Source organism: Lampetra fluviatilis, chromosome 17 (genome assembly GCF_964198595.1).
Source record: "Lampetra fluviatilis chromosome 17, kcLamFluv1.1, whole genome shotgun sequence".
In the NCBI taxonomy this organism is placed as follows: domain Eukaryota; kingdom Metazoa; phylum Chordata; class Hyperoartia; order Petromyzontiformes; family Petromyzontidae; genus Lampetra; species Lampetra fluviatilis.
The window spans coordinates 9,490,471-9,505,245 of NC_136291.1; the positions used below are offsets into that span (position 1 = coordinate 9,490,471).

The 14,775-nt window shown below is 43.2% G+C and overlaps 1 protein-coding gene across 4 annotated transcripts in view; it reads right to left on the reverse strand.

The window, feature by feature from the left end:
* CA8 (carbonic anhydrase 8 (inactive)) overlaps positions 1 to 14,775 on the reverse strand; it is a 55,157-nt gene that overhangs the window by 16,578 nt on the left and 23,804 nt on the right. For all 4 annotated transcript variants that reach the window (XR_013637512.1, XR_013637511.1, XR_013637513.1 and 1 more), the window contains 2 exons: positions 14,059 to 14,121; positions 2,289 to 2,337 (listed from right to left, as the gene is read on the reverse strand). Coding sequence is in view for 1 of the 4 variants with exons in the window: in XM_078864140.1 (XP_078720266.1) it covers positions 2,289 to 2,337; positions 14,059 to 14,121 (112 nt within the window). In the remaining 3 variants the exon portion in view is untranslated. The remainder of the gene's footprint in view (positions 1 to 2,288; positions 2,338 to 14,058; positions 14,122 to 14,775) is intronic.

Here is a 14,775-nt window from a genome sequence, read left to right on the forward strand (position 1 = left end):
CACCGATATTGGTCGTGAGTGGGTATTGAACTCAGGTTTGCCGGGTTTGTAATGCAGTGTGCTAACAACTGCACCACTGCTCCCCACAGCATTACCAACTGACCCACCAACAAAACTAAACCAATCAGTTTCCTTGCTTATTATCGAACTGGGTTTGCTGGGTTTGCAGTGCAGTGCGCTAACCATTGCAGTACCGCTCGCTCCCACTGACAAATACACACTCCAGCGGGACATTGCGTAAAGTTTACCTTCTTTTCATAGGTAATCGCTCATTAAGACAATTGGCGTCTTTTTTTTAAGTAAAATAATTATTTATCAACCCCACCTCCTTTTTAATAATATTTCAAATGCATAATACGCATTCCATCCTAGGACCCCAATGGGCAATGCATTGAAAGCAGTAAACTAAAACAGAACCAGGGCAACCGATCAAACTCAAGAGGTAAGGCCACTTTAAAGAGGTGGGTTTTCAAAGCAGACTTAAATATATCTACTGACTCTGATTTTCGGATTTCAAGCGGCAAGGCGTTCCATAGCTTGGGTGTCACGCTAACAAAAGCTCGATCGCCAAAAGAAACGCAACCTAGACCTGGGAGTGCTGAGTGGTTGGAGATCAGAATACCTTAAGGACCTTGATGCAATATATACATGTATTATTTCCTGCAAGTAATATCAGAATGTAGGATTTACACCACTGACTGGGCCACGAATGGAGACGCTTTGACGTTTGTGATCTCCGGATTTAGTTTTTCAACTGTAATGGGAAAATGTTGTGGATAAAACTGCATAGATCGTGCGTCTCTGCTCTTGGCACCTCTTTTGAATGCGACAATGTAGAAAAAATTATAATTATAATAATACATAAATTAACCTGCAATATTATTTCGTTAATTAGCTGCACTATAAAAGTTTGTAAATAAATAAAATATCCATATCGCAGACTGAATCCCTGTTTGGCAAACACAAACAGAATGAAATTATAAAAGGAGCTTATATATTTATATATACAGGCAAATCAACAAAGGTGTTAACCATCAGTTATGATTGTTTTAGGTGAAGGAGACATCGTCTGGTAATCTATTAAATTATTTCTATTCTACACAACGCCCTTGGTGATGATTGTGTGTTATAACTCGATGTTGTTTTGATTATTGGCAACATGTAGGGGCACAGCCCTGCAATTGCTTGCTCGTGCGACTGCTGGTGGAAGGGCCTTCACTCGAGTCAGCTCCAGAGAGCCCCTCGATATGGTATTTTGACCTGCAAGTCAGATGAAACTTTCATATAGCACACAAATGACATGGTATGGGGAGGCCTTCATCCAGAAGTGGATTTACCTACGGTTTGATAAAAAATAAACATCGAAGTAATGATTTAAAAGCACATTCTGTTGTGTATAGTCCTGTTTGGGTATCAACAGAGCTTATCATTCCTGTGGGGGTCACACTGCTTGAATGTAACATTGGTTGTCTTGTGGATGGACTGTCCCCCATCACAGCAATGTGGAATTGCCGGTCCTGGTTCAGGGCCATCAACAGAGACGAGTGCTTCCTAATGCTCGTTAGAGTATGACAGTCACTTTTCATGTCGTCTTCCACGTACGATCCACCTCTCGTATCGTGCCCTTACATCCTTGGGTTAATTTTCTCTTTGCAGCAGCAACAACAACAGCACAAAAACACGCATTGTCTCATCACCTCGATAAAGCATTGACTGATCACATATGAACTCCATAAATGAAATACTCTCGCAGCCCAGAGGCAAGGGAGGGGGGATTAATGGAGACTAATGAGGAAAACTCAAGCGAAGCGTCTAAAGTGAGAAGCGTCGGCGTTTATAGAGATCTGAGACAGTGTAGGGAAACAGAAGAGGCAACTTTAATTTGAAAGAGCAAGCGAATTATATAAGACACCAAAACTCCACAAGGTTCGTAAACATCACGAAACATGCAAAAGCCTCGGCGTGTGGCGTAATTTTATTTTAAATCCCATTTGGCAATGTTAATTTTGAGGCTGACGTCTTTTGTGTGTGTTTCATAGTGAAATCGTACGTTCATTACGGTCAATCATCAGTGGCGATGCATTTAATGAAGCTGTTTTTAATATGTTTTATATGAACTTTAATGTATTTTGAATGAGGATTAGCTCTGCTTATTGCACTGCTCGTCTTTTTTCATAGGGGGTTTTACAACCAGCGGATTTACATTCTTCATTCAAACGGATTGGAGTTTCAGCATTAGGACTAATTGAAAGAAAAATTAAATGAAAACGGTCAATTCAATGTCTTACCTGGTAATAGAGTATTTGGATTGAATGAAGGTATTGTCTTTGCTTTTCCCTGCAATGAATTAAAAACCAAAAAAAACACCGCGTTAAAAACTGCTGCTTGAGCAATTCATTCAAAAGCTCCTTTTATAGAACAGGCTAATTTAACATGTAGGCTTTCGCGACCAATATTATTCATGATATAGTTTTTTTTGGGTCAGATCGCGTTATTTATAAATGTGTCGTAACCCTCCACCACCCGACACGGCCAAACAGTAAAACAATGTGTCACGTTTTTCAAAGACAAAATAATTCACTTCTTTAGCCCACCGGTGTGTTAAAGAGAGAATCAACAGCATTTTAAAATTTGAGTACGACTTTCGCTGATAACTACAATCAGCTTCGGCAAGAATGGTGAAGCTTTCCTGTTGCTTCCGGTCTTAAATAGAGCAGCAGCAGGGTGACGTCATCATTTAATCAACCTATATTATTATGAAGAACAGGCTAAATAATAGCAATGCGGGCACAAAGATGCAACACCATCACTACCAGCCCACTGACCTCAAAATCTATCCCACACACTGATACCGCCATCAATTAAATGACCAAGCAAGCATAAAAGGATCGAGTCGTGGAGGAGCATGAGGTTTATTGAATGGTGCACAAGCGATTGAGAGGGTTGGAGCAGAGATTCAAGGTGAGGGTGACACAGGTCACCCATGAACCAACAGCAGATATTTGGTTCATGGGTGTCAGATATTTGATTTGTCGACACTACCCGGTGGTTACGATTTCTTTACGTGGTCAGTGACATTGTGTTACACGATAACAATTTGATACGAGTGAGTTTTAACAAAATGGACTCTCGATTTAAAGCTTTCATGACTGCAGGGATTCATCTTCTTGGTTCTTTTGGTAAAGTCACGTAGAAGGGAAATAATAAAATAATCAAAATAAAACATAATGAAATATTTTATTATGTTTTATTTTTATTATTTTATTCTTTTATTACTTGACTTTACCGAAAGGACCAAGAAGAAAAATGGACTCTCATTATCCTCATTTGCATACATCGGTCCGACTAACGTTTTGCTTCATTAGGTGGTAGCGATTTCTGCTCTCTGGCCCATGGACTAAGGTGCTGAGACACTCAACAGAATGTTTATTCGTCGGATATTTAAAGTGAAGGCTGCTTAATTCCACTGCTGCACTACACTCTGTTTCAGCCGAACTTGGCAACCAAAAGCGTGCAGGCTGCCCTGGTTGGAACGTCTACCAATTTGATGTTTATATTCATATTTACCAATTGTTTTTTTATCTGAGTGAAACTATTTTAAAGGAGTTCTTATTTTGCCCTTGCTGTTCGGTATACAGAAGAACATTTTTGAAGGAAAAATAATACCAAATCACACCACAAATTTTACTTTATTCAACAAACCACAGCACAGAGAACATTGTATGTTTCTAACCTTGGATAAGTTACTATAAATGGGATACCAATTTAAGCTTTAGTCATTGCTAAAAGTCTCAAGGATTTACGGAATATATATATGAGCAAGTACATTGCGTCCTCAACTATAACACCCATTGTAACCTCATCCCAGCCTCACAATCCAGTGAATGAAAAAACTCAACAGAATAACACGCTGGCCATGAAAAAAACACTATTTATTAGGAGACATTTCGACCAGTGGCCCTTATTGCTATGAAGAAGGGCCATTTCCCAAAACGTCACTTATGATATATGTCCTTTAAAGCCCCCCCCCGCCCACCACAGTGTTATTGACAAATGTGTTGAGTTATTGTTCATTTTGCTTGTGCATCACCAACTCGTGTGGTTAAATTCACAAGCCACCATGCTGATAGGTCAACGCAAGTTAACCAATCAGAAGTTCTGGTGGAGCCAGAGAAGGAGAGAGAGACATGAAGGAGCAAGCCGGTAGTTGAATAACAAGTTAACGTGTCCTCAAATCGGGGCCGAATATGTGTGACGTAACGCAAATTAATGGCATATATATAGCATTTTATTAGCCATCAAACCGGAGCATAGTAGAATTTAATCAGCACGTCCGAACGACTCTATTTGTGATGAATTTCACTGCGGCGGCATAATTCGTTCAGCCTGACGGCGGTTATATCAAGTTCAACCGTGCCATCATTAAATGCGTTTTAAGTCGCCCTCTCCGCTTAATGCGACGCACAGCTCATCTGGTTACCGCGCTTGATGTGCCACTTGACGTGCTAATTGATGTGCGACTTAATGGGGCCCCGCGTTAACGCCGTATTTCAGCACTCCGCCGTTTAAAGGGTCTCGTTACTCCCGATTTCCGTAAATCAAGGGGTCCGTGGGCACATATCGCACGCTCGGTGCTGCTGTCAGCAAACCGAGGCGACTCTGCGCCGTGTTTTGCCCAGCCATTCATTCTCCCCGCCGCTGCAGGTGCAAGAGGCCAAAAACGGCCAGACATTTCAGATCTCTTATCAAGGGCAGAAGGGCGGGAGAAACGCGCGCGTGAATGCGTGGGCGGACACGCTGCAGCCAGGGTCCCCGCGACCCGTGCGGAAAGGTTAAAGCGATGCAGCGGGGATCGGTCGCTGACTGGCTAATGCTTGCTTGACCTTTGTGGTGTCCTGGGCTTTGAATTGGCGTAAACAGCCCGACACGCGGAAACACAACAGCAACAACTGGCGGCATCTTGCGCAAGGAGTCTTCACGCGGGCTCACTAACCGGCACTTGTGTGTGCGCAAAACGTTGACCTTTGGGAACCCTTGCTGCTCCTGCTGCTGCTTTATATTTGCAACAGCAGAAGTAATGCTGCATGGAACAACCTCGGTATAATGAATGAGGTGAAGAAAAAGAAGCTGTACAACTCTGAATCCAAACTTCCACTTTATGAGAAAATGGCAAATGAATTCCATTAAACTCGGAGGGGATATTTAGGAGCCAATAATGCAGTGGCATCACTGTGACTAGCACACAGACATATCCTCGTGAGTCTCAAATTAACAGTGGCTTGTGCATCTGACAATCACCGGATAACACGTAAAGAATGGTCAGGGTACATTGTGATGATTTTACTTCAGCACACAGCACGGGCAGATCTTGTTAGAGCCGACAATTTTCGCTGATGGTATCAATATAGTTCCATTATTAGCGGGTGTTATGACTGAAGTTTTAAGAAAACAACCACCACCACGAAAGGTCACGTTGCCCTCACGTTCAACTTAGTTTTGAAATGCCATCGTTGTGCATTAGTTCATCACAACAAGTCCACAGTTCCTTAATTAGGGGTAAATTCTGAAACTGTATTATTCGGAAAAGGCGTGATTTAAGCACAAACGTTGGAGGCCAAGAACATCTGTGCTTATATTCAAAGGGCCCTTCTATCCAATTTACCCTTAGCTTCTTTACACCAGTATACGATATTGGGGACCAGATCACGGATCATATTATACACAGAGTTACATCATGGGACCTTCCTTGCTAGTATCAAAATATAACAATAGGTTTTACCCTTTCTGGCAATAAAACAGCTGTGTTAAGATGTTAAAACACCAAACTGAAACCTTTTGCAAGGAATCATGTCTTCATTAACCTCATATACTTGTGGTGAACATACAAACCAAAAAACATGCTTTGATAGTATATGCATTGTCTTTAAAACTGATTGGTGCACACCAGTAACAGCTTTCTTTAGAGCCTAGTCTCAAACAGTGTTTGACCAGAGGACGCCAAAAAGGCGAACAACACAAAGACAATGCCACTATAAGGACATTGAGAGCTCGGGGTGAACAGCTGCATCAATGGGACCTCCCTTGGCATTATATGTGGTTAATGCAGATTATGATTCCTTGCAAAACCTATTCTCATATACACGGAGTTATCCACAAATTTAGCAACTAAATAAAAACCAGATGACCTGGAGAAAAAAATATCCGCGACCACGGGAGGAACATGCAAAGTTCAAATATACAGGCGTCAGGGTTGTGATCAAGCCCATGACCTCCTGTAAACCAGGTGAGGTAGTTAACATCTCGCCACCGAAGAGCCCCTTAGAGAAGGTTTGCTTAGATTCAGCTTCTACTGCATGGACAAGTTTTAAAGTGCAATGTCCTTTTAATAGCCCAGAGAAAACCCTTCACCAATGTCCAGAGGCATTATGAAGGTGCACTTGAATGCTTAAGAAATCAATGGGCAGGCAAAGTCATCGCATTGCTTGCAGTGCTAGAGGTGAGTGTAACATTATCACTCACGTGCTGGAGCTATATTTGGTGTATGGCATGCAGGCAAGTCAGCAGTTTTATTGTTTCGCCTTCTGAGCGTCGGGGCTCTCGTTGTGTGCCAATTAATTAAGGGATGAATGGTGACTCCTTTTGCAATGAATGCATCCAGTGTTCAAAAACAAAGCTCCACTAAGTAGCGCATAAGTCACAACTAATCTCGCCAGGATTCATTAGTTCGGTTTTTATCCCTGTTTCCAATTTAGCTTTTTCTTTGGGCACCAAGAGATTAAGCGAGCCTAAATTTGTATATACTACCTTTATTAGACTATTGCACAGGGCCTGATACATAGCTAAGTAAGTTTGCTTTTTAACCAATTTCACTGTACTGCATCCCAGGCTAATCTCACTTCCACATTGCACTTTGAAATGACCCCATGCAAATACCACACACTGGTAGACAATGTGAAAATTGAATGCACATTCATGTATACTGTATGCGTGTATCCTCCTTTAGTTTTCTTAATAAATAAACATAGTAACTTTATGCATAGGCTTTCTTGACCAATATTATGATTCACAATTAGTTCTTTTTTGGGGGTTAGGTCGTTTAAAAATGTTTATCGTAAACCCTCCTTTATCCGACACAGTCCATTCATATCACTCAAACACACATAGTGCGGTGGTAACCACTGCGCCACCACTCCCTTTATTCGAAATGCATTGTATTATGTTGAACTTCTTTCACTCCATACGTAGCCAACCGTGATAATCGGAGGCGCGGGGGAAGACCAACAAACTAAACACTAAAAGCAGTTCTAAAGAAATTAGTTTTCAATCAAGATTTAAAAGTGCATAGCTCCAGTGGCTTCCTAATATCGGAAGAAAGAGCGTTCCAGATAGCCACATAGGCGCATCCGAAAACGCGCATTGCAGTGACCGTGTTTGTTTGATGGCTAGCCAAAAGCCGCTGCGATTGCCTGTTATATCAGAAAATCCATCATTGTATGGTCGCAGCACATTCACAGATGACATCAAGGGCACTTCTAGTCAAATGTGTGGGTCCCGCCTTGAGGAAGGTAGATAGAGAAGGAAAAGTGATACAGATTGGGCGCACAGGAGCAGTGAAATGTTGGTGTTAATATTATTGAAATGATTTGGCTGCTTCAAATGTCCACATGATAAGCCGCTTCGTTGAGCTATTATGTGTGGCCAGGTCGCTTTTGAAAAATAAACTAATAGCTCAGTGGGCCTTATCTGGTAAGATAAATTAAATAAAAATTGTAAATTTGCTTACCCTCCCTATACTTTTTGACCCGCCCAAACTGGACATCTGTAAAAAAGAAGAGCTGTATAGCCCATCGGGATTCCTCCCATATAAATATTCTAATTCAGAAAAGCGCAGCCCTCGTATTTCGACTTACACATCTGTGCATGTGCCTATGTAGAAACATAAACACATTCATACACAACAAAGATAAATACAAAGTCCCCCCCCTTAAAGGCTTAACAGACTGTTAGGGCAAGTACTGTTAGCGAGAATCTATGAAGTCTGACATGGCACACCAGGGGATGGGTGGCCAGCCCCACGCCCGGCCGTCTTTGTCTCCCTAGTAGCGATGTTTACACATTGCACTAGGTACTTATTTGTGACTGAGTGAATCTAGAGGAGGCCCAAGACCGGTTCAGATAACCTGCCACTGGTGGTGGCCTTGAGCGGGAATCTAACTCGGTTTGCTGGGTTCATATCGCAGCACAGCACTAACCGCTACACTAGCGCTCCGCACACATTCGTACAAAGATCCCCTGTATAGCCTAAACAGACTGTTGGGGCAAGTGCTGGTAGCGAGCACCTATGAAGGCCAGAACAGTACACGAGGGGGTGGGTGGTCAGCACCACGCCCGACTGCCTTTGTCTCCCTAGTGGCGATGTTTACACACCACACCTGGTAATCATTTGAGGCTGAGTCAACCTAGGGGAGGCCCAGAACCGGTTAAAATAATCGTCACTGGTGTTGGCCGTGAGCGAGAATCAATCTTGGGTCGCCGGGTTCATAGTGCAGCACATTAGCCACCACACTACCGCTTCCCAACAACAACAACCGCCATTCGCCACTAAGTGGTGGCGACATCACCATGGTGCCCGTGCCAAGCTATGTGCACGTTGAGGCCACGTAAAGTGTCGAACGCCCACCTGCGGGAGGTCACGGGGTAGATCCAGGTGTCATGGGTCGACTGACTGAGATGACTGGCCGATGGACCACCTGTGCCCCCTACTTTGCCAACTTTCTGTGTTTTAGCCGCCCGGCACTCTGCTCGTTGTTGTGAGCATCGCTCCTCTGCCCTCCATTGTTATTGGAGGACGACTGCCTCCAACTGCCCAGTAACGTCCTTCACGAGCCTCCACCACAGAGGCCGATCTTGACACTGCTGGTACCAGTCATTGGCAAGTCCACTCAGCTCCACATTCTCTTGTACCACATCACTCCATCTCTTCTCTAGCCCGTGCCGCGCCCATTTAGCCCCCTTTATCCGGCCGACATAAAGCTGTTTAGGCATGCAGTGGCTGGGCATGCAGGTTACATGACCTAACCAATGCAGCCGGGCCTGCCAGAGGAGCTCACCGATGGGACGTTGTCCAGATCTTTCAAGGATTTGTGAGCTCCTCACACAATCCAGCCTGGTTAAACCCAGAATGGATCGTAGGCAGGCCAGCCTAAATTTTTCTAACCAGTGAAGATGTTCCATTAGGGGGGTCCACGTTTTACAAGAGTAGAGAAGGGAGGGCATGCCCGAGGCCAAGGAGACGTGAAGCTTCGTGTGGAGCCACAGACCAGGTAGCTTCTACACAGCGTTATGCAACCAATGAAAATATAATGCCGCTCAACTGATTCGGAGTGAGACCTCTGCTGTCAAACCAGAGCCGGTCATGAGCACACTGCTCAGGTATGGGAGACACTCCACTCTCTCTACAACTGCCCTATCTCAATTGGGAGTTGTGGGGTTAGAGTGTCTGATGGTACAAAATACACAGGCAGGTACTTCATTTTTGTGGGGCTGATGGTAAGGCCCCATCTCTTAGTGGCACGCTCCAGGTTCTGCAGCAGTGCCTCCAACTCCTCCTCTGATTGAGCAGCAATTACCAGATCATCAGCATACGTAACATGGTTGACCAATCGGGAGCCATCCCTTGACCGCACCTGGGCACTGATCAGCCTCCCATTGTATCTGTACCAGACGGAAATTCCTCCAGTACAGCCATCGAAGGCGTCATGAACCACGTGGTCGAAATAGATTTTATCATGTGGGAGCCCCACGGTGAACAGGGAATGGCTCCGACTCCCGGCCACATAGTTTTACCCGGGCTCACTCACCATCACGAAGGTCCTTAATGATCATGAGCAGAGAGTCAGGGACTCCGAAAGTATGAAGAACAACACAGAGCCCAGGTCTACTGATGGCATCATAGGCCTTGACCAGATCAATAAAGCAGAGATGTAGGTCTTGTGGAATTCCCTACACCTCTGCTGTAGCAGAGGGACACAATATGGCATCTGTGCAGAACCGCCCTTTCCTGAAACCACATTGGGGCTCCGCAAGCCTGTCCTCAGAATGCCTGGCAAGGCGATGTTGAATAATCCTTTCCAGGACCTTTCCCGGCACAATGAGGAGTGAGATGCCCCTGTAGTTGTTACAGTCTGTGCAGTCCACCTTCTTAAAGAGGGGGACCACCAGGGTATCCTTCTGATCCTGTGGAACACATCCAGTGGTCTAACATTTCACTTGGGAGATCATCTCTGCCTGGTGCCTTTCCTGGTCTCAGACTCTAGATTGCCTTCAATACTTCCTCAACAGATGGCACCTCAGCCAGCCACTCAGAGGGGGTGACTACTTCTTCCAATATTTGAGGCACCGCAGCCTCAGCAGGGTCATCCCCACTTTTCCCCATGATGTTTTCCAGACTGAGGGATTTCCTCTCCCCCAAGACCTCACAGAAATTCTCAGCAAATCTGCAAACCTGTTCCTGGGAGTTGGAGATTGGATCACCGTTCTTTCCCTAATGATGGTGATAGGTGTGGCACTCCAAGTTACTTTTTTTATGGAATTAAAGAGTGATTTGTGATCGCATGCCACTGAGGCAGATTCCATCTCCTCAGCAACCCGCGACCACCACCCATCCTTGCAGTGCCTCACGGCTCTCCTAAATTCAAGCAAAGGCTGCAGTAGGCCTGCTCATTTTCTGATGTTGGATGCTGTAGACGATGAGAGTGGGCCTGTCGCTTTTTCTCAGTCAGCCTGAACACCTCCTCTGCCAGCCAGTGTCTCTGGGGAGGTCTGGAACGTGTACCCAAGGCAGCCCATTTCCCCTCGACATCAGGAGGAGTGGGAGGCGATGCCAACCCCAGCTGCAAGCAATGATGGCTTTCTCGCTTGCAACTTTCATCAGCAAGCTGAGACCAGGCCACTATAGGTTTGAATGGGGTTCTGGGTGTACACCCACCACCACACCCCACACATTCATGCACAAACACCCACAGACCCCCGAGAGCTGACAAAAGGTGGGCCTATGGTGGGGGGGGGAAGGGAGGGTCTTACAAAAGGTGAGGTAATTGAGCTAACGGCAAACATAAATCCATAAATGAAAGATAACATTCGTGAGATAAAGTCAGAGACGTTTAAATAGAAGTAACAGAAAGAAAGAAAGAATTAGATCAAAGTCAATTGCCATCAGTAACAGCGAAAACGCCAGTTTCCCTGCCAACCCAGATCTCTAAAGTTCGAAGGACTTTAACTGCTGTAAAAGTATGTAACTGCTTAAGAGAAGAGGGCACGGTTTGACCCAATTGTGAAATGTATATATTTGTAATGCTTGTTGTTAAATCTTTATTGGCTGAATCTTTGTACCTAATTGTACATTTCAACGTATGCTATGATATGAATATAGTTGATTCATATGGAAGTCATTATGAGCCTAAAATTATCAATGTATTCTTCTCAGTACTTTTTGATTGTTCCTCATCCGTAAGAAATTTCTCATGTAAGCTATTTAAAAACATACACGTGTGATAAGATTACAGACTCTGAAGAGAAGACTCAACATAATTATAATCCCTGTATTTTCTAAATCTAAGTTGCAGTTGATAGTAAAAATGGGCCTTTGTTAACATTTGTCATGCAATTGAGCACCAAAGAGGGCTGATGTCATGGAACTACACTAACCAGTGTTCACTACAGAAAAGAAAGAAAATATAATATCTGACGTCAATCTCATTTTAATTTCACAAATAGCCACGTATTATATTTGAAGGCTCTGTCACCAATTTAAAGTCTGTGTGCGCGCATACAATATAAAGATCAAAAGTGCATATGTGAAATGTGAATATGGTACTTAAATAGCGCGTGACATTTCCATATCACCATGGCAACTATTTAATGATATCATTCTCTCAAAGAGGCTACATGTGTATTTTTGTATAAATTAAGAAAATATGGTGACCCAGGACACACATACGTACACATATTGCATTTTATGTCAGCAATGTGTGGCACATTAGGAATGGATCACTCCTTTAATGATTTCCTCGTGCAGCAAGGGAATAAAGTGTGGTTTTGTGAAAGTCCTTATGTGCTGTGCAGTACATCAATGCACGTGTGTCCACCAGCATTTGATGACTTAGTTGGGCCTGTGGGTGGCTGGCAGGATTGTTGATTAACGGGACTTGTATACCAGTCACGTGGTTAATGGCGACTCGTACTCTTTGTTTTTTTCGGTAAAGTCACGTCGGTAAAAAATAATAAAAATGGAAAACTAAATTAAATCACTAATTAAATAAATAAAATAAAACACATTTTTATTACTACATTAAATCACGACGTTTCGGAAGCAACACAAGCCTCCGTCATCAGATGGGACAACCACAGCAATAAACAATTGCTGAAGTGGGCAAAATGGCTGCTGTGACAAGAGGCTATATAGGCAGCCTCCCACTCCCAGCCCCGCTCCCCCCCGGCATGTTGCCTTGCTCTCCTTGCTCGCCCTACCCCACACCCCCCTCTCTATCTCTCCTCCCTGGCTCCTCCCCTCTCTCTTACCTATATAGCTTCTTGTCACAGCAACTCTTTTGCCCACTTAAGCAATTGTTTCTTGCTGTGGTTGTCCTACCTGATGACGGACGCTTGTGTTGCGCCCGGAACGTCGTGATTTAATTTAGTTTATTTTATACCTACGTGACTTTACCGAAAGAACCAAAGAGTATGTATCCCTGCAGTCACGAAAACTTAAAACTGCTTTGAGTGTTGCAGAACTAGCTTGGACTCAGGGATGGATCCTGAATGTGAGCTTGGATAGCGTTGTTCCAGGTCTTTGGGCTGAGACCACGAAACTTGCGCTGGCCATAACGCATATTGCCATGCGCAAAAATATAATAGCTGAAGCAATCTTAAATATATGACTGCTCAAGATCTCTATGGTGGTGGTAAACAAATCTATTACTGACCATAAGGTATTGGTGGAAATTACACGAAATTTTATGGCAGGAGCCAGTCTAATATAAGTAATATTTTTGAAACTTTTTTTTTAAACACGCTTAATGAAATGTACCGTACTAATAATGGAAGAACTCCACGACTCCAGGAAGTGGCCCCGAAGCTTGCCATAACGTAAGGGGCCGTTTACAGCCAACGTCAGTTGAGCGTAGACAATTAGACCCCAGCCGAAACATAACATATGAAAAATAATGTTTTAAAATATTTTTTTTTAATTTTAATGATAAAATATAATATCGTCATCAGTATGACATAAGTTTACCAAGTTTGCAGTCGATACCACATTGGGAAGTGGGTAAAAATTTAGTTACAAAATTTGAGGACACAACAACATACAGAGTGAGTTAATAAAAATCATGTAATAAAAGTGTTAATTTAAATGTGGTGTCCATAAATTCCTTGCTTAAGCCACTGCTGGAAGAAGGGCCTCCACTGGAGTGAAGTTTCGACAGTAATTTAGTCTCATCTTCCACGATGACTGGATGTGTTGGAAAAGGTTGGTGTACCACCATTTTGCCCCATTACACACGAGCTGGCAATTAACTAAGTGCTGTGTTCCCATTTATAATGCTGGATGGGTATAGGTGGCGTAGATTCGAGAAACTTGCACTATTGTTTCGACTGCCATGGCAGAATATAAAATAAAATCTGAGCTCTTTGGATTGCAGGTACAGTGTGCTGACCATTACAATATGGCAGCAGGGACCAGTCTACCCATAGAAGAAACACTCTTAACTTTCGACAGAGTCATTATAATTACATTTACCCATCAAGGCTGATTATTACAATTGAATCGCTCTCTCAACTCATCTGTGTTAAACACATCTGAAAGCAAAAATCGTTGATTTTACATCAAACATTTAAAGTGTAAGCAGTTTTTTTACCTGTTAAAGAATATCAAAACTATTTCTGAATGTTTAAAACGTTTGCCATTTGCTGAATATGCTTTCACGCTTGGGGCCATCCTTCGTGTACACATGATTCCCCATTCGTGTAAATGGACACTTGTTGTGGCAGCCAACCTACCTTGTATTGGATTTCCTGAAGAATGTCGGTCAACCCTTTGAGTCCCAGGTGCTCTCGACCTATCTGTAAAGCATATCAATAGCAGCCATTAATTGTACTCTCATCAGCAAATTGTCTGTAGAATAACAGTATGGTAAAAAAACAATGTACGGAGTATCACCTCCAATCTCACTCTCATCTCGACTCAAAAAATGTTATCCTTGCTGCCGCTAAGTATGTATGTATGTTGAACTTTCGCACCATATGTAGCCAATCGTGCTAATCGGAGGTGATATTTATCAAGTACTGATGGTTGCATGTGTTATAATAACTTAAACACTTACAAATACAAGTCAAACACAAAGGAAATTATTTTTTTAAGGCACTTAACTAAACTAAACTTTTCATGATAATTGTTTTTTTACCCTTCTATCTGGCAACAAAACTGACACCTTTTTTACAAGGAGTCATGTTTGCATAGACAACAATACCTGCAGCCATAATGCAAACAAAAAACATAACTCTGATAATATATGCACTGTCCTTGAAGTTGATTGGTCCACACCCGAGACAGCTTTCCTTAAAGCCTAGTCTCACATGGGTTGGACCAGATGACGCCAAAAGGCGCGTCATCTGGTTCAAATGACGCCAAAAGGCGCATCATCTGGTCCAACCCATGTGAGACTAGGCTCTAAGGAAAGCTGTCTCGGGCGTGGACCAATCAACTTCAAGGACAGT